General features: G+C 33.2%; 1 protein-coding gene, 1 long non-coding RNA gene and 1 other non-coding gene across 3 annotated transcripts; 2 read left to right on the top strand and 1 right to left on the bottom strand.

Moving 5' to 3' along the window:
* The first annotated feature begins 871 nt into the window (after positions 1 to 871).
* On the top strand, positions 872 to 944 carry Trnae-uuc. Its single transcript has one exon. It is a non-coding gene; the product is annotated as a tRNA-Glu (tRNA).
* Positions 945 to 3,942: 2,998 nt separating this feature from the next.
* Positions 3,943 to 19,909, top strand: LOC106670936. The gene is made up of 3 exons (XR_001341145.2): positions 3,943 to 4,336; positions 16,575 to 16,705; positions 19,482 to 19,909. It is a non-coding gene; the product is annotated as an uncharacterized LOC106670936 (long non-coding RNA).
* On the bottom strand, positions 14,499 to 18,107 carry LOC106670933 (lysosomal Pro-X carboxypeptidase). Its single transcript, XM_014401615.2, has 9 exons — positions 17,902 to 18,107; positions 17,472 to 17,612; positions 17,292 to 17,393; positions 16,093 to 16,277; positions 15,875 to 16,032; positions 15,482 to 15,654; positions 15,255 to 15,416; positions 15,011 to 15,198; positions 14,499 to 14,820 (listed from the first exon to the last, which is right to left on the bottom strand). The coding sequence occupies exons 1-9, from the start codon at positions 17,989 to 17,991 to the stop codon at positions 14,616 to 14,618; spliced, it is 1,404 nt and encodes a 467-aa protein (XP_014257101.1). The 5' UTR covers positions 17,992 to 18,107; the 3' UTR covers positions 14,499 to 14,615.
* Positions 19,910 to 19,914: the final 5 nt, after the last annotated feature.

Genomic DNA, 19,914 nt, shown 5'->3' with positions numbered 1-19,914 from the left:
CCGAATACTTTCGCCACAAATATTTTCGGCAGAAAGTGAAAAATATTTTCGCACAAATATTTACGCCGTGCGGCGTGTGTCTTCGCTCAAGTTGCGTGTTGTTTTTGGAAGGGTAATCTGTTTTGCTATCTATGCTTATGCTTTTACTACATCTCCACATTTCGAAGGACACAGCAACAACTCTGGGCTTGTTAATGAACTACACAACACACACTGAGGAACTGAATGTAGGACGGGAGGACAATATTCGTTCTTCCTCATCGAGAGCCTTTATGCGGCGCAAATCCTTTGATGTTCGTTAAAAAACGGATTAGATCCCTGACTATGTGCTTTGAATGTAGGATAAATTATTGCGTGTGATGTCACGTCCACACTCACAGAAATTCCCGCACATGCACAAAACTTTACGTTGTATGTCGTATTCGGCGTAAATTTTTGGAACCATTTGGCGATGTGGAACCAGCGTTAAACGTAAACGAGCGAGAGTAGTCGGACCCAGTAAAGATAACAAGTGTCGATAGTGCGATATCTGCTCTGGCTTTCGGAAAGAGGCGTAAGCAAGCATTTGTTTACTGCTCAAAAACAACAACCACCACTTTGGGCATGATTTATCAAAATGATGCATTAGAACACGTGAATTAAATAAAATCTTTCATACAGAAAAAAATGCGAAATAGTTCTAAAACTTGGCCTTTATGTTGCTAGCTTAAGGAAATAATGTAGTATTTATTTTTTTGCCATTTTTCAAATGTCGTGTAATCGGATTGGATTCTCGATTACACCGATTACACGACATTTGAAAAATGGCAAAAAGGAGGGAAAATTCAAAAGGTGGGGCTGAGATGGGAAGTTACTGTCCGAGTGAATCGAGGTCACGATAGCTCAAGTGGTAGAACAGCGGCGTTTCAAGCCGAAGGTCGTGGGTTCGAATCCCGCTCGTGCCATTGACTTTTTTATCTTTACTAACAACCTTAATTAATTGTAATATATTAATTGGTCAAGCGGACCACGAAATTAGTGAATTTAAGGAATTATTATTAATATGATTTTCTGATAAAAACGTAGGGATAGTTTATGACCAAAGTGTGAGCAATTAATCTTGAAATTCAAACTCCAGGTGATACAAAATTGCAAGAGACTGTAAGAATGTCCTGGGTGTTTTCTGTGTGATGAACCTGTAATTTGATTGTTTCCTAACATTTGGTCTGCTTATCTTCTGTTTTGGTCGGCTTCTTGCCATTTTCATTGCTTGTTCTTCTTCCTATCTAATTCTAATATGCACATAGATCCTTCTCTGAAAATGGCAAGAAGTCTGACGCGCCTGACCTACCAAAGCGAGGATATTAGCAAATATGTTTGGAAACAACCGAACTACGACTATCATTTTGTAATTTCCTTCGACCTCTACATGCCTATCTGAGGAATTCTTTGTGTTTTGGACAAAATATTTGTTAACGTTTTGTTTAAGTTTGTACGCGTTTTCGTCCGTTCGTCCTTTTTGCAGGTTCTGTGGAAATTGATGTAGGTGACTTTAACTATTACTTTATTAATTAACAGGTTTAATTAACTAATAAATTCTATAACTTGGTGCCTTCTGTAAATGAGAAATTATAAGCTTGGTGTTCCGTGAAGAAAATAATCAATAAATACAGCGAATCGCAGGCAGTTAAGCTAGATATCAACGCACACTTTTTGTGATAACAAAATCCAGACACGAGATAAAGTACATGTTTTCTTTTTGTATTTACGACTGCTTTTGGTATGGGCCAACCTTCTCAAATATTATAGCAAAGAAGAAACAACTATTTTTCAGTTGTTACCGTCAATTTCTTGTATATATTATTCAGTTATCCGGAAAATAAAGTAGGTTTATAGTTATCAAATAAAAGCAATTAATTAAACCCTTCATCGCACTCAATACACTTCACCCAACGTGACCGGAACTTCTCTTTGCCCTCTGAATAGAATTTTGAGTCTTTATTATTAACAACTTCTGTAAATTTCTAACGACTTTTGATTAATAAATTTTTTATGTTGTCCAGGTGTCTGAAAAATGGTAGTCGGTAAGCGAGAGGTCTGGAGAATAGGTTTGTAGAACCTCGTAACCAAGATCTAACAGTTTTCTTTTTGTAACATGTGAGACATGGGGCCAGGCGTTGTCGTGAAAATCTTTTCCGATTGACTAAAGATGACTTCAATAATACCAAATTCTGGTCCGTTGCTTCAATTTAAGTGCAATACATTTCGGCAGTGATTGTTTCTCTAGAAGCTGTAGTAAATCAGTCCAAATGAAGCCCACCAATGAGTCATCATCACCTTTTTTATGAGTTGGGGCTTCGGAAAATCTGTTGCTGTTTCTAATTTGTCGAGCCACTATCCAGAACGTCTAGTGTTATCGTGGAGAATCCACTTTTTATCACAAGTGACAATGCTATCTAGAAAAGGTTCGTTTCTGTTTCGGCAAAGAAGTGTTCGCCAAACATCATAATAATGATTTCTTTGGCGGTCGTTTAATGCATGAGGAACTTTCGAGCTTTATCACATCCCAGTGGTTTTCACCTGGTCAGCGATTGTCGATTTGCTAACTGAAAGATTCACTGCAAGTTCTCGAAAAGTTGTTTTGAGATCTTCTTCGACCAAAGTTGGAGGCTTTAGAAAAAAATGGTTCTGTTTCTCCTTTGTCGAGCCACTATCCAGATCGTCGCTGTTATCGTCGAGGATCAACTTTTCATCACAAGTAACAATTCTATCTAGAAAAGGTTCGTTTCTGTTTTGGCAAAGAAGTGTTCAACAAACATCATAATTACAATTAATTAAGGTTTACTTGAGATAAAATATAATTAATTGTAATATATTAATTGGTCAAGCGGACCACGAAATTAGTGAATTTAACATCATTATAATGATTTCTTTGGCGGTCGTTTAATGCACGAGGATCTTTCGAGCTTTATCACCTTTCCAATGGTCTTCACCTGGTCAGCGATGGTCGATATGCTAACTGAAAGATTCACTGCAAGTTCTTGAACAGTAGTTTTGAGATTTTCTTCGGCCAAAGCTCTCAGAACATCGAGGGAAGAAATCCTTCTACGTTCTTCTTTGTCTTCAAGGCTAAAATCTCACTCTCGAAATTTTTAAACCATCTTTGAACGGTGCTCTCACTCATACTGCCATGTCAACATATTTCATTAATGTGTCCAACCATTTTAGCAGCGTTCCGACCGAGTTTAAACTCGTGAAACGAAATTACCCGAACATCACGCGTTGACATCTTAGTGAAGACTAAATTATTCCCAAGTAACGAAATACTACTGAGGTAAACAAACATTTTTGTTTGGAAAAGGATTAAAAAATGTTGACATTCGTTCAAAAGAATAATCGAACAAACGTAAACAATTTATTATATAGAGGAGTAATTGAAAGAAAACACGAAAACCTGCATTATTTTCCGGACAACCCAATATTTGGTGGTCAATTCCCCTGCTATAGCTAAAAATTTAAAAATGATTCTACCCCCCTAGTATGGCTCATATATACATACAATATCGTTCATAACTGTTACAAAATATACACATATACTTTTCCTTAATTACAGTCAGATGCTTTGGAATTTTCCACGAAACGTCTAATATTTTATGTAATATAAACTAAATTAACACTCTTTGAGAGAAGTTGTTCCTTCTTTCCTACAAGTCACCAGATAAAGTTTTGTTTGTTAGAGGGAAAAATTAAGTAATTTTGTAATATTATCTGTTGATGTTATAGAAATTTTGAGGAAAAGAAAAAATGCTTGACTAAATGGAAATGCCCAAATGTTTGCCGACTGAGCTAATTGTAAGCTATATTTAGTAAGAGTGGTTGAAAGAGACGCGATTGATAAATCGGCGTTGCATAACAATTGATTCTTCGAGATTTTTGGCCCGCGACCACGTCGATGTTTATCTCTCCTCGATGAAAATTACGTGCGAGATACCCGCCGTCGGTTTTGTTGATATCGTCGTTTATCGCAGTAGGCATTTTATGATCGCACTTTGGTGGGGGATTGCGAGCCCTGTTATCGTCACGGAGGTCTGACCTTAATAAAATCCCATCTCAGTTATTCCGGCAAACAGTAATGGTCGGTCCATCATGTCAATTATTTTCTTAGCTCTGCTGATCTTACTTAACTTGCACGCGCGCTTCGGCCCGGCAGACGGCGAGGTGAAGATCAGAAACACGTACGCCTACAACGTCATCTCCACTACAGTTCCCACATTCTTGGGCAGTATTTTTCAATTTCCTGACCGGCCTTGCCCGCCCGGCTACAGGAGAGCTGCAGGAAAATGCAGGAGAATCTATGGTAAAATGAACAGTTATTGAATATTATCATTTTCAAGTGTTTCGAAAGGAAAGTACAAAGGAAGGGGGTTGAGACGTAAAACAACATTTTTAATTCATCTGCCATCCAACTGTTTGCCTGATCATAATATCACATGAAGCATAACAGCCCATTATACTATACAGAGATCATCACCAAATTCAGGCTTCTTTTATATTATCCGAAAACCTAATATTTCAAATTTAACAAAAATCAATCTCTAAACGCATGTCAAACTCACAGCTCAGCTCTCTGCAAAACTGGCAGTCAGCTCTCTGCCATATATATATATATTGTATTTTTTATATTATATATATTTTTTAATAAAAATAGCATTTTATTTTAAAAAATATATACAGTTTTTATGTTTATATAACATTCTTCCATTGTGACAAAAGATCGGACGAATAGACAAAGCACTCCCTAGATTCGCAATTGATATAAGGCAAATTAAAGTTTTTAACAATTAACTTTCTTTGTTAGTAAGCTCATTTATTTTGTATTTGTCCCAGGAGAATTCTCAAACTTCAGATTACTATTATGTTCATTGATAAAACCGACCATTTTATGCAATCACATTTTATTGTTTGTTAAACAAAGTTTTTGTTGAATCAGTTTTACAAATAAATTCACGTGGTGGTGAAATTCGAGAGCAGGTCAACAAGCACCCCATCCATCCGTTTTTATAATTTTAAAAGATTTTTTTAAACGCGACTCTGCTTTCATACTTTATTTAATGATAGGCTGGTCCGTTCTTTAATAAGCCAGTAACTAAAATTTGTCATAATGATTAATCCTTTAAGTGGAAGATGTTCTTTTTATCTTGTTTCCCTTTACAGCCAAGGACATTTTTATATTCGTAAATCATAATATGGTAGTTCCTTACTGATAAATCATTTTATGAAATTACTTCTCAAATTTGAACCTCTTTGAAATAACTTACTTGCTTTAAGCTAAATCCCCTCTAAAAGGTAAACTGACAAGTTCTTTTCCAACTGTTTCTTTCAATTGACCTATAATAAAGATAATTTATTTTTTTTTAAATAGTTTCTAGCATTAATACACAAAATATCAGTTTTTCAAAAAAAAAACTCAAAAACCGGACACGGTATTTATTTGTTTATTTGCCATAATAACTAGGTGTAAAGATTGATTTAAAACGTAAACACAACAATAATCACTTCTTGTTTATAGAGTGTTACTAATTATTTTACACTCTTTAGATTAAAAATAAAGTAAATTTTATTAAAATATTAATCCATTATATTTAGTGGTCTATTGACCAAATTACTTCTTACAATTACTTAATCTTTTTATGTAAGGTTTCGATCGAAATGAAAAAATCAGTGTGACGGGCGGGATTCGAACCCACGACCTTCGGCTAAATACGCCGCTGCTCTAACCACTTAAGCTATCCTGACTTCGATCCACTTGGACACCAATAAGTAAAACGAAGTATAGCTTCACTAACAGCTCCCCGTGGCCACTTCATATGTCGCCCAGAATCGAATCCTGATTACACGACATTTGAATAATGGCAAAAGGATGGCAAATTCGAAAGGTTGTAGGTTGGAATGGGAAGTTAGTGTCCGAGTTGATCGAAGTCACGATAGCTCAAGTGGTAGAGCAGCGGCGTATTTAGGCGAAGGTCGTGGGTTCGAATCCCACTCGTGACACTGATTTTTTCATTTCAACCAATACCTTAACTAAAACGATTAAGTAATTGATAAAATATTAATATTTCAAAGCATGGTTTTAAGTCGAGATCTCGCCCGTGTAGATGCTTTGCCCAACGATATCAGTTACATTGGGCCAAGTAATGGGTGTGCCGCGCTGTACCATCCACCATGGTTTACGGCGGTTTAGGGCCGCCTGAAACCTCGATCAAAGAGAAGTTAATGGTCGATGTACGACGGCTAGAGACGATCGTTTCTCTTAAAAATTCGTACTGACAGGACGGAAAATGTAGCAAAGGGATTAAGAAGCGGATAAGGCCCTACTGGGGCGTATCCTTGCCATCATAGCGATATAACCGTCATTTAACGGTCTCCTTGATAGGTATTCAACTTCAAATAACCCTAATGTAAGGATGAGCTCTAAAACAGTCATGAGAAGGCTTCGTGAGAATAGCCTAGTCTCTAGACGTACCGCATCAGGTTCCCTACTACTGGAGAAGCATAGAGTAAAAAGGCGCCTTTTCGCAATCAGCAACTTGATCAATGGGGGGGTCTGTTCTCTTCACAGATGGGTACCGATTTAGTTTGTGGCAATTTTGACTGGATCCATGCGTGGAGATGACATCGAAAACGCTTTGCTGCATGTGCCATATCAAGCCATTGCTTTTTCAAAGACAGTTATGGTATGGGGAAGTATCAACTTCAGTGGCCGTACCGAAATGATTGTCATAATGGAACATTGACTGCACTAAGGTACATTAAGGACTTCTGGAAAATGTGGCCCCATTATTGGGAAAAATATAGTGTTAATGTACGATAATGCTCGACTGCAAGTAGCTCGAGTTGTCACCCATTATTTGGAGGATACAGGGATTACCTCTCACAGTGGATTGGCCAGCGCGTTCTCTTGACATGAGTCCGATAGATTGTGGGATAGGATAGGGATAAAACAGGCGGACACAAGACCTTCTGCACCTCGACCTGTATAGATCTATTGTGTTCCCCTGTTTTATATGACTCAATGGCCAGCTTCATGTAACCCTTATGGGAATCGTTCGCCACCTCCAACAAACGTTGAAAAGTTGAAGAATTCTTTTACACAAGACAAAATCAGGTCGCTTTTTACTCAATGCTTAGCAGGCTTGAGGCGCTCTGCTAGGTTATTAAGAGCCAAACGAAGTAATTAATTGTTAGTTAAATTTTAATATATCACTAAATAATTTCCTTGTGTTTTGGTGAACTTTCTTTCAAATCATGATAATTTAAAAAATTATAAAATTAAAACTCATGAGTTTTCTATCTCGTTTAATTTAGTTTACATCAAAATAAGTATGGTGTAATGAATATAACGATGAAAAAACATTAAGTTGGAAATAGATTTTTTTTCCTTTGAGTGTAAATATATTTGTGTAAATGACTCAAACTCAACAGTTGTCGAAATACTTATACAATAAAGTACAACGAGAACAAGCGGACTGTGATGACCAGGGACAATCTAGCAATAAAATAATAGTTTTACATTATATACAACAAACCAAAACACAAGTATTTTTAACAATTAATTTTAAACAATTTTGCTTGCAAAAAACACAGATTTTAATTGGATCAAAAATAAAATTAAGGAAGGACATTTAAGATATTTGGCCAACTACAAATGGGTCAACTTTTCTCGTAGTTTTTTATGTATTTTCCATTAATAATATAGATGAAGCATGTAGAGCCTGCTTAAAATATAAAAAATCTGCACTTCTAGTTTGGCTTAATTATCAAAAACTTTGGAATTTTGAAAGAAACTTTAACCAACGATTATACTACCTTCGAGCTATGTATTTTTTTTTTTCAAGTTGTCATCGGGCGCATATCGTGATTTTCATTTTGCTGGTTCGACAATATTGTTGTTGACCATCAAATCTTGTTTTGTTATCTCTGCTTCTGCGGTTCCCCTCACTGAATCTAATTGTGGTCTTTCAAAGCCTTTTCGTCAATGTTAATTATGCGGTTTGGATTTAATATTTGTGTTTGCGAGAGTTGTGCCGTCTGTTTTTGTTTATACGATTCGAAACGTTCAAGGATATTGATTTGGGTTTTTTCTGCACGTTGTGTAACACTCCGATACATGAGAGGGCCCATGTTTTTTGTTTTTTTAAATCCAATGCAAATCATAATTAAAAGTTAAGACGGGTGTGAACACGTAAAACGATAGGACGTTTCAGACTTCAGGTTTGTCCTCACGCTCGACAATGCAACTTGAACAATAATACGATTGATGATGAAGATGGTGAATGCGGGGTTTGTGCTTCGTAGACACTGCAGCCTTCTGGCTTATTGTACCTTCCTAGTTCCCTATTTCAGTACAATTGACTCAATTCTTCTTCTCAGAAGTATTAGATCATTGACTGGCACTGCTACAGTTTCATTCCCTAGATTTTTTCTGTACGTTAGGTTATATCTGTAGTGAGCCGTTGCTTCGCATTAGAAGATGATATGGGTGGCTGTTTCTTCCTCACCATTATAAAATCTGCAAATGGGATCTTCGTTGAATATGCCCATGGTATGTGAATGTTTTCTCAGATGCCAGTGACCGGTCAATACAACTATTACTCATCCGAATTTGGACCCCTCCAATTGCCGCAGTGAGTTTGTCAGTCTTGGTGAGGGATTTTTTTAACCATAAGTTTACTGTGTCTAGTGGACCCCTAGAGTTTATCCATTTTTCTTTTTGCCTTTTTTATCCATTCAGTAATGGAAGATTGTGTGTTTGTTGTTATTATCCCAAAAATATGTTCCGGGCCTGAACAGGGCTTGAAGATCCTCTACTGACCAGCATGTCAGCTTTTTCATGATCCAAAATTCCCTTGTGTTTGGTACCCATGGTATCATCACGTTGATGTATTTCCCCCGGTTTTGGAGATTCTGGAAGAATTTACTAACGAATTTTGATGTGTTTTTTAAATACTAATGCTTTAATGGCTGTTTGGCTATCCATCGTTATGAGGATTTTTTTGCCAGTGTAACCACTTTTAAGATTTTCTAGGGCACAAGCACTGATGGCATGTATTTCTGTTTGAAAGGACGAAGTGTACTTCCCTACTGAGTTGTATTGCACATAAAAAATGTTTGTCTAAAAAATGCCCGATCTTTCGTTTGTTTTAGAGCCATCTATGTATCTGTTGCTCTCCTGAGTTCTTCCACTCCTTGATATTCTGTTGAGATTGTATAGAATTTCAATTAATTAATCTTTATGTATTATGGATATTGGATGAGATAAAAAAAGAGAAGAAAAATAACTTAAGTCACGATAGCTCAATTGGTAGAGCAGCGGTGTATTAGCCGAAGGTCGTGGGTTCGAATCCCGCTCGTGACACTGACTTTTTTATCTCAACCAATACCTTACATAAAGATAAATTAATAGAAATAAGTCAATCGGACCACGAACTCTAATGAATTGTATAGAATGTTGTAAAGAATGTTTCCGAGATAGTCAGTCCCCATTTCTAAGAATGGGTCTGATTTTATTAATTATGGTTGTATGCTCGAATTGTTTAGCGCCCATCCAATTTGATATTTTTGGAGCGTAAATGAGCTTTTCTTAGTTTATCCTTGTGTGAATGTTTCCAGTGGATGTAGGTTTAGCAAAGTTTATATTGCATTTGTAGGGGTTGTTCTCATTTCCCCTGTGATATATAGGTTTGCTAGTCTTTGTATATTGCCTAATGTTTGGGTAGCTACTTTCTGTTAAGCTTTGGTCCACCAGATTAATGATCGATAGATTATTTTGAGTCTTATTACTGCCGTGTATGGCCATTTTCGGTTTTAGTCCCCAAGATTTGCCTAGGGTTCTTCTTGAGATCATTAGCGATATTTTACTTTTGTTATGATGCTGCAGATGAAGTTCCAGGTGAACTATCAAAGATTATTTCTAATTCTTAACCTCGTTTTTTAACTGCATCATTTCATTACAGAAACGTACGCCTTGTATTTCTTTTTCTTTTCTTGGAGAGCAATTTTTGAGGGGTTTGCTTTAAAGTCACCATTGTGAACATCATCGTTCCATCATGTTTAGTGCTCTTTGGGTGAGCTCTTTTAATCTTGAGACGAATATAGCATGACAATGTTATTTGTATAGCCGTAGTATTGCTTCGGCTTTCGTTTAGTTTGCTTGCACTACCACATTGCACAGGAGAGGCGAGAGTATTCCTCCTTGCGGACATTCTCTGGCCTCCACTGCTTGTACCTTTTCGAAGAACATCGATGCCTGCTCTTTTCTCCGTTTGATCGTTGATACTATACATCTGCAGCAGGTTTTATCGGCTCCTCGATATTTCAGTGATGTAACCATTGCTTCAAAAGGAGTGTTATTAAATGCTCCTTCAATTCCATGAAGGTTCCTAATGCTATTTCTTAGTTGTTCATTGATTCCTCTGTTTGGGTCGTTATTTGGTGTACTGCTGATTCACAGGATTTTCTATTTTGGTAGGCATGTTGATATTTATGAAGTGGTTTTACTTTTAGAGAGCTGCCCCTTACATGTTTTTCAACAAGCCTTTCGAGTGTTTTGAGTAGAAAGGTTGTTAGACTGATCGGTCTATATGATTTTGCATCTATGTAATTTTTCCGTGCAACCTTAGAAATGAAAACTACTTTTACAGTTATCCATGAACTTGGGATGATAGCTTCTGTATATTTTTACAAGTAGAGGAATTAGTGTTATTTCCCCTTTGTACTGGGTAAATCCCACGAGTTTCTGGAGATTTGAATGGGCTGAAGTAGTCAATACTCATTCAGTTTTTTCATAGGAGATTTCTGTTTTGGCTTCCCTGCTGGCTTTGTGGCCTTTGACGGGTTCAGTAGTGTTCCTAATGTCCAGGTCGGTAATAATTTTTGACCCCGGAAAGTGTGTACTTATTAGAATTTCTGATGTTTCCTTTCTGGTTTGTGTGTGTTTTCCATCGGTTTTTTGGAGTTCCAATGGGGTTTGTAGGGTCTTTGGCAAGGATTTTCTGGAATCTACTTGCTTCAGTGATGTTTTCAACTTCTTTCCTACATTTTATCCACGATTCTTGACTTTTTCGATCTCCCTAATGAATTCTTCAGTAATCCCCATAATCGATTGAGATTTCATTGTAATTTGTAGCTCGAATAGCTGTCCACAGAAAATTGTTTTAGAAAATATATTCTCTCGCTTAAATAAATATGGTTTCATTTTACCATAAAAATACCACTAAATTTGTAAAAAATATTGTTTTAAACAAATGTCCGTTGCCTTTATAAGTGTAAAAGTTACTCTAAATTAACTTCTTTGGGTGTAACTTTGTATCCAAGTGCATAAATTTGCATGAGTGTTCAAAAAATAGTCGCACATTTATTGTTAAAATATTTATTTAATATTTATTTAGAAATCGTGAGATGCGGTCTGGTATGATGTAGGTTTCAGAAAAACATTTTCTTTATCGTGTCAACGTTTCGATCTTTATTGAGATCATCTTCAGGGCCTGGGATTTACAAACATTGTTTACATACTACAATTACATTTTGGATGTAATAATTGTACTAGACCGCATCTCACGATTTCTAAATAAATATCGATTAACGGTCACTAATCACCACATATTTATTTAATACTAAAAATAATCATGGATAAGACCAATTGGAAAGAAAACATTCAGTTTATTTTTATAGCTTTGGTAGCAGAAAATAAGGTATTTTTGTTACAAAATAAACGTATTATGTTGGATCAAATTCAGTTGATAATATATTTACAGTTGAAATCATAGGTTTCAGTATTGCAAATAGGTGTTCTGATGAAGTATTGATGAAGGGGATGTTCCTCGAAAGTGTTTTCTTTCTAATTGGCCATATCACTGATTTTTTTTTCTTCATATAGTTATAATCCATATCATAATTGATCCATTAATTATTTTGATTATTTGTCTTCATCAGCTCATAATTGCTTTAGATAAAAATTATAATTAATTTTTTTTAAATTATAATATTGAAAGCTTATATTAATTATATTAACGATAAGATCAAAAAATTTTGAATTATTTTTGGCTTGTAATGTGTTTTTTGTTTCAATTGACATTATTTGATATCAATGGCCTTTTGCCCTCCTACTAATAAACTACTAATAGAGTATACATATGGCCAATTCAACTTTCGTCTTAAAAACAGAAACTCAGTCTGTTAAATTTTGTGCCTTCAGACGAAACTTCGATCCTTGTATCGACCTGGTTGCTAAACTTAAATATTTTCTAAAAAGAAAGCAGATCAATCCTATAATATAGACATAAGTTCGTTTTTCCTTTTTCCCTCTTTCTTGCAAAGAAATCTTTCTCTAAACTTGTCGAACCACCTCAGGCAGAGCCGCTCGCTAACAGTATTTTCACCGTTTTAACTAATCTTGACCGGTATTTTTTTTCTTTTTTTATAAAATTGGTTTTGTTCTATTTCATCAAGCCAATAAAAAGAAGGAAGTGAAGCCGGCATGCATCTATGTCATGTGTCATTTATACACAACAATAATAGTTTTTTTGTGAATAAACATTTCATGAGAACATAATAAAAATTACATAAACAAATAGTATTTAAGGTCTGTTCTGTTTTTTATGGTTATAATCAGTTAAGAAGTAAATTCTGTCGTATTATTGGTTTGCGAGTCAATAGACACATGTTCACTGAAGACGGCGTGAAGTCGAAACGTGTTTGTGTGAAACGTAGCTCAGCGAGATTAGACGGACCCGTAAAGCTATAATAATGACAAAATTACTTATCCAAAGGAAACAACACACAACCCACAGATTGAACAAGAAAGCGGCAATGATTTTTCTGCTGGTCCTGAACTTTTTATCAGGTATGTTTCTTCTCGAGTGTACTGTAGGAAACTTTTTCGTGATAAAGCTTTTCTTATCCTTCTTAACCATTTTAAGCGGCATTACACGATTTTTTTCTATGATTCATTTATTATCCAAACTGAGAAAAAATATTTCGTGATTACTGATGAATCGTCATTAAATAAATAACTATAAATAACATGCATGCCAAAAACATTGCACATCGTCAAACGGGGAGTGACAATAACTTTCTGGAACCAGTAAAAAGGATTTATTTTAACAATATGAACTCGTTTTTTTTTTTTTTTTTTTTTTTTTTTGATAGATTATTTTCAATAAAGGACACTTCGCCGTTTCAAAAAAAATTCTTATTACAATTAATCGTTGGGAGATGGTTCCCAGCGCAGTACTACACGGAAATTTCCGTCTTGCCTCGGAATTCCAATTGAAGTCGTTTACTCAAAGGCTGGCGAACTATCACTAAAGTGGAAATTATTTAATAAGAGTAAATCCCGGATAAAAATACTTATATATCCGTGCTTATCCCCCGATGACCTTGTCGTCTTTTCAATTCCAATGGATTTGAATTGAAAGGCAATTTTTAAAAAATTTCCGCAATTATTTGTAAATTAGCACCCGGAAAGGAAGTGATAGTTTCTTTTTTAACTGCCTGACCAACTTCAAGGCTTTTAAAAGTTTTTCTTCTAGGTTACCTCACCTATTCCCTTACTTATAACTTTTTTTAAGTTTTACTCTCACACTTTTACATTTCTAAATCCTTACATCTCTTATTACTTTTTAAAAACTGATTAAATTGTTTCAAACTTTAGTTCTGTAAAATGTAAATTTGTTCTTTTAATATTCTCAATGATTGAGACTGTGCGTTCTCCTAGTATTTTTTTTTGTAATCATCATAAAAGGCTTAACAATTTACTAATATAATAACCCGATATCATTAACGAAATGATCAAAAGCGAATAGTTATTTACTTGAACCTCACTGCATTTTGAATTTTCACTAACAGCAACGATTAAAGCTTATTAAAAAAGCTGTTTAGTTCATTGATTTTTTAATACAAGTATGTTCGATTGAAACTGTTTTTTTGATTAACCATCACTTCCATGATTAAATAGATCTGTCTATTCTCGCTTTGTCACACGTTCGGTGAAGAAACTGCATCTGACCATAATACAAACAAGCATTTTCAACGGTGAAACCAAACAACTATTTTGGATTTTTTAAGTTAAATATTGTATTACATATTTTTAACAATCGTGAAACTATTGTGGCACTTGAATCCTTATTTTCTTTCTAAAAAAATATATATATATTTTTTTTTAAATTCCAATTACACAAAATATTTAAAGTTTTATGAGTTATTGAACATTTGACAGTTGAATGGCCCCTGCTGATCCATTACACAAACTATAAAATTTTTAAATTAATAATTTATTATTGGAATTGCACCAGGCTGATTAATTTTAATGAATGTTACATAAATGTTATTTACAATTAATTAAGGTTTTTTAGTTGAGGTAAAAACCTCAACTATTATCTCAACTAAAAAACCTTAAGTAATTGTAATATATTAATTGGTCAAGAGGACCACGAAATTTATCAACAGTAAGATATAAATTGTATTTTTTTAACAGAGAATATTTCCCACTATTGTTTTATTTTGTTAAACAAAACTTGATTAAATAAAAACATCGATAATATGTAAATAGCAAAGGAAAATTATCAACATCAAAAAAATCAGACATCTGAGTAGAAATCTTGAATCCATTTTTTGAATACTGATTTATAGTACTTTCTTGCCATACGGACTGTTGTGGGGTCGTTTTCATTTTGCGCTCTCAAATCGAGATGATGAGCTGATTCTGGTATTATGACGGCAACTGCTGTCTTAGAAACATTGTGCAGAACTCCACCGCTGGACCAGGGATCTAGTAGACCATTGCTGAAAATCAATATAAAAGTGTAATATATAATCATATATGAATAGAAATTAATTGTTTTCAATTAGCCAATCATTTACTTACTAAAATGACAATACTAACAATTAAAAGCAAATGAAAAACATTTTTAACGATAAATTAAAAGATGAGACAAAATTAGTTCAATATATTAAATTGTACTATATATACTACCTAAAAATAATGTTTGTTGCCCAGGATATGCGTTTTCCTCCAAACAGGTCACGGATAATATTCACTGATGGTCTAAGTTTGTATTGTTTGAAACAATCATCAGATACTTTTTTTAAGTCCCATGAACTTTTTTCAAACATGTCGGTCTCACCATTGTTACACATTGGCATCACCATTTCTGTGCAAGACTAACAAAAATGTTTATATATATATGTTTATTTATCACTGATCAAAATTTGTATACTTGAATGTTCCATCCGCCAACACCGAAAGGTTCAACATCATTAGTGATGTCAAAACATTTTGCAGTTCCTGTGCCATTTATGTACATCAATAAGGAGTTATAAACACCGCTTAAAATTGACTCATTCGTTTCATTTGTATGTAACATATTTTTACAGACAGCCTGAAAAATAATAATAATATTGATTATTAATAATTATATGCAAGTTCTAAGTAGTAATGTCTTACTTTAACTGGATTTGCAGGCAAATTTCCAATAAAATTAGCTGGGTAAGGATAGTTGACCATGGCTATGTTGACATACATGGTCTGCAAATAATCTTTGACACCTTGCACATCTGAATCTGTTTTTAATGGCTTGCAAGTATTTAAAAGTGTGTTGAGTTTCGCTTTTCCTGCATCTGTAAATTTTGCGAGTATAATTGTTACAATATGGTGGAAAACATTTTTGCACAGAAAAGAATTTCATAATTGTAATGGATTAATTGCATCAAATCCCAGCCAATTAGTCACTGTCAAAGTGTTTTGATTTTCGTTTTATTCAACACAATGACTGATTGATATATTTGCTCTTAAAAATGATCAATTGAGCATGTAAAATAAACAGAAAAAAATATAAACCTGTTTTTCCTAATTCAGTCAAGACACTCCAAGAATCTCGAATTCTCTTCGAGCATTCAGGAGATACAGAACTGTACGCAGATGTGGTCACCCTGGAAAATGCTGAACACTCAGTCATTCCTGTAAATTGCCATATGGGTGCTGATGAAGCCAGCGAACTGAAATAGCATATTGTGCATTAATAAATTATATCATAGGAAAAATTCTAAGTCTTATACCCAGCGATGACAGATGGATATTTCATTCTGATCCATGCAGCCAGCATGCCACCATAGGATCCACCAAACGCAATGACAGGGATTTCTTTGACGGTGGCATTGTATTTTACTTTGATATAGCTTAAAAGTTCTATGTAATCCATCATCGCTTGAGATGCCGTCAAATACCCTGAATACTTAGGTTCCTAAAATTTAAAAAAGGTTTAACTGTTTTCTTTTTTATTTTTTTTTTATTTTTTATTTTTTATTTATTTATTTATTTTTTTTTTTGTTAATCATTGCCTAAACAACCTAATATTTCATTTTTTTTTTTATATAATATAAACATAGAAATGATGAATTTTTGCCAACTATGAGTTTTCATGATTTTAACTATTTGTAAAAATGCTGAAAATTTAGTTCTGTACTTTTCTTTCGGACCTTGTACATTTTCAATGGATTTTCAATGATCCATATTTTATGTTGTTTCCATTGTGTTTAAGGAGGCAGTTGAAGTTTTAAAAAAGTTCTATAGTAAATAAAGCAAACATTGGAGATTAGCGTAAGCTCAGGTGTGCAAGCTTTTCAACTTTGGCCAATGAAAGAGGAACTGGCATCACAAGAGTCCACCAGGGTATGTGAAAAATCTAATTTTCCTATCTAAGGAATATCGTTTATCAAAATATTAAATTTGTGAAACTTCATTATTCTCTAAATGTTGTAAAACTGTATAACTATGTTTCAATAATGAGCAATTGTGTCTTTGTATATTTATTATAGAATTTTAGTCACATAACTTTGATTAAAATATAAATAAATTTAAAATTTTTATATAAGTGTACAACATACATATGATCACCTGGTTTACCACTATTGCTTTTAACTAAATGATAATATCTTTGTAAATATGGTAAGTATGAAAGTAAGAAGGTAATTTAGGCTTATGCATTTAAAAAAAGTTTGAAGGGGTGTTCACGGTTAAGGTGTTGACATGTACTCGCTTCGGCGGTACATATACTAAAAAAAAGGTGTTGACATGACGCTCATCACTGTAAGTTAAAGGGCCTGGTTCGAATCCAGTGGCCCTGCATTCAAAAAGGACATACAACCAATTTTTTTTTAAACATCCACACCTCAAGGGTTCATATTTATCAAATCATTACTTAATTTTATTACTTTTATATTATATATATATTTACTATTACAAACTTATAACTTACCGAAGTAGATAGATTTCCAAAAGGCAACGACTTCCCATAATATCTGTGCTCAGCGAACAAAACCAAAGCGTCAAATTCTGGGGCTGTTTCCCACATAAATCCCTTTAAATGAAAAGATTGTATCAAAATTGAAAAATTCCAAATTTTTTAACACTTTTATTAGTGAAAAAAAAAACTTGCAGTATTCTCAGCGAAATCTGTGATGTCGCCTTCATTTCCAGTGTAAAAAAATATTGGCCCACGTCCTGGGTTCCAAAATGTGTCATTTATCAAATACCTCAGCTTAAATGTTTCATTTGATGCAAATGCAAAATTGTCTAGCTACAAATCAATAAATTAACAATTATAATTTTGAAAAACCAGCAAAATTATAGAAATTTTTGTTTAAATAATGGAAAATTTCATTTTAATATTCTAAGAATAAATAATGAGCAATTATACAAATATAGGTTTTATATTTTAAGAATATTGATGGAGTACTAATTTTAAACTAATTCAATGTTTTATTTTATTTTTTATTTAAATATTTTGCTTATTAAAAAATTAACACTACTCTAAGGAACAAATTCAACGTTATGAGAAATTTACAAGGATAATTAATCGTATGAACCTTTGTATCAAAATATTCAGTTCTATAGACATATCCATTGGACGGGCACAGCCAAGTAACCACAAATAAATATAGCAATGTGTAGTACATTGTGTTTCAGTTAACTGCCTTCACAGTACTGAATGTAATGGCTTTATTTCCAGCTTTACATTGACCCTTGCTCTCTAGATAGTCAATTATTACAAGTGGAAATGATAAGGCTGAATAAGAAAGATAGGATTTATAAAAAAAATGACAACCTACATTTATTAAATATATTTATTTTGATAATGAGACAAAAGACTATCATTGAAATGTATATGATTTAATAAATTTTGTTGTTCTAATGAAGAGATTTTTGTAGTTGGTAATTCAAGTATTTGAGGATTTTAACCAATTTTTGTTGATTTTTTTATGTTGTAATTGTTATGAACTTCATGTTGTAATATCAACTTCCACACAGATACATTCCACTTATAATAGTCATGGATGTAGTCTGATTTTTAACTTTTATATAGTAAGGAAAAAAAAAAAAAAAAAAAAAGTAAGTGAAATTAAATTGTAAAACATTTCACATTTCTAAAATACAAATTATATCTTAAATATATGCCTACTATCTAATTATTGTAAATTTAATAATAAATTTTATGAAATGAAAGGGTTACCAATGTGAGCTCTATTATCCTCATTTTGTGCTGAAGTATTCATGGAAACTTTGAAAAATTATTTTCAAATCAAAGAATAACTTAATATCTCCTTTTTTCAAAACACTACATAGACGATATTTTATTTATATGGTCGGGAACACTAGAGAATCTAAAAGAACTTCAGTTAATTAATTAATTGCACTTTACACCCTTATATAAATTGTACATTGGAAATAAATAAAGATGGTTGTTTAAACTCTTTAACTTAAAACTGTCCATAATAAATTATCCTAATTGAAATAGATCTAAAAAGCCACAACTACAGCCATTTGTTTGGCTCGTAGACTGTATATTAAACTCCCATTAATGCCTACTAATTATAAAAAAGAATTACAATTGATAGGTTGCTAGTATAAAGAATACAAAATTGACTTTAAAAGAAGCAACAATCAGACTCAGCCACCCCACCAAAAATGAATCTTTAGAATTTTCGTCGCTTGCCATACTTGGTGAACTATCAGAAAAAGTAGGTAAGATTCTTAAACAAGAAGGCTTTAGAGTAGTTTTTAGATTGTTCACTTAGAAACATCCTCTCAAAATCTAAAGACAAAGTTGACTTGTCAAAAAAAAAAAAGTATACAAACTTAATTGCAATGATTGCAATATTAATTACTATTAACCATCTTCAGTCATCGGTCAGAAATTCCAGAAAGCAAGAATACAGACCGAGATGATTGGAATGGACTATAAAATTTAAATTATGCTTTTCATAGTTTTATTTTTTAATAGAATCATTTCTGCAATAAATAAATCTTGTAAAAAAAGAACACATAATATATATCATTTTGAAAACTGTTTTTTGCATATTATATTCTTTTTGATTTTTTTTTTAATTTAATTTACCATCAGTTGTCAAGAACAAATTTCAACTTATGAATAAATCATATTTTACAGATCAATAGCAAAGGATAAAGGGAGTTAAAAGCTAAGGAAGTGAAGTGAAGACTCACCCAAGCTTGCAGCCGCTTTCTCTATCACTATAATATTATATTAATGTATTATGTATTTTATTTCTTGTTAAGTTTGTAAGTTTATTATATATTAGTTATTTTGATATATTTTGTTAAAATTATTGTATTGTGATATTAAAGATGTTTGGATGGTGCTAAGCTTTAATATATTAATTTTAGCTTAATAATATATGCAATTTGTATAATATATTATGTTTAATAATATAAGTTAATACATATTAATTAACACCCTAAAATAAAAGATTTTTAGTATTTTTGTCATTATGGTGGATAAAAACATTATAATTAGTTTAGATAAATTGTGTTATATTAAAAAATATTTTTTAACAATTCAGAATTGATGATCGAGTCTTTTA

Source organism: Cimex lectularius, unplaced genomic scaffold (genome assembly GCF_000648675.2).
Source record: "Cimex lectularius strain Harlan isolate CLEC.00 unplaced genomic scaffold, Clec_2.1 scaffold38, whole genome shotgun sequence".
NCBI lineage: Eukaryota > Metazoa > Arthropoda > Insecta > Hemiptera > Cimicidae > Cimex > Cimex lectularius.
Note: the sequence above shows the minus strand (reverse complement) of the source record. Positions and strands in the feature narration are given on the sequence as shown.

Bases quoted from the DNA above. Each gene is read 5' to 3' on its own strand.
- LOC106670933 (XM_014401615.2), bottom strand. From the start codon at position 17,991: ATGTACTACACATTGCTATATTTATTTGTGGTTACTTGGCTGTGCCCG. The intron at 15,655-15,874 runs GTTTATATTTTT...CAAAATTTACAG, and splicing joins GACTGAATTAGGAAAAACAG to ATGCAGGAAAAGCGAAACTC. The intron at 14,821-15,010 runs GTAGTATATATA...ATTGATTTTCAG, and splicing joins GCAACAAACATTATTTTTAG to CAATGGTCTACTAGATCCCT.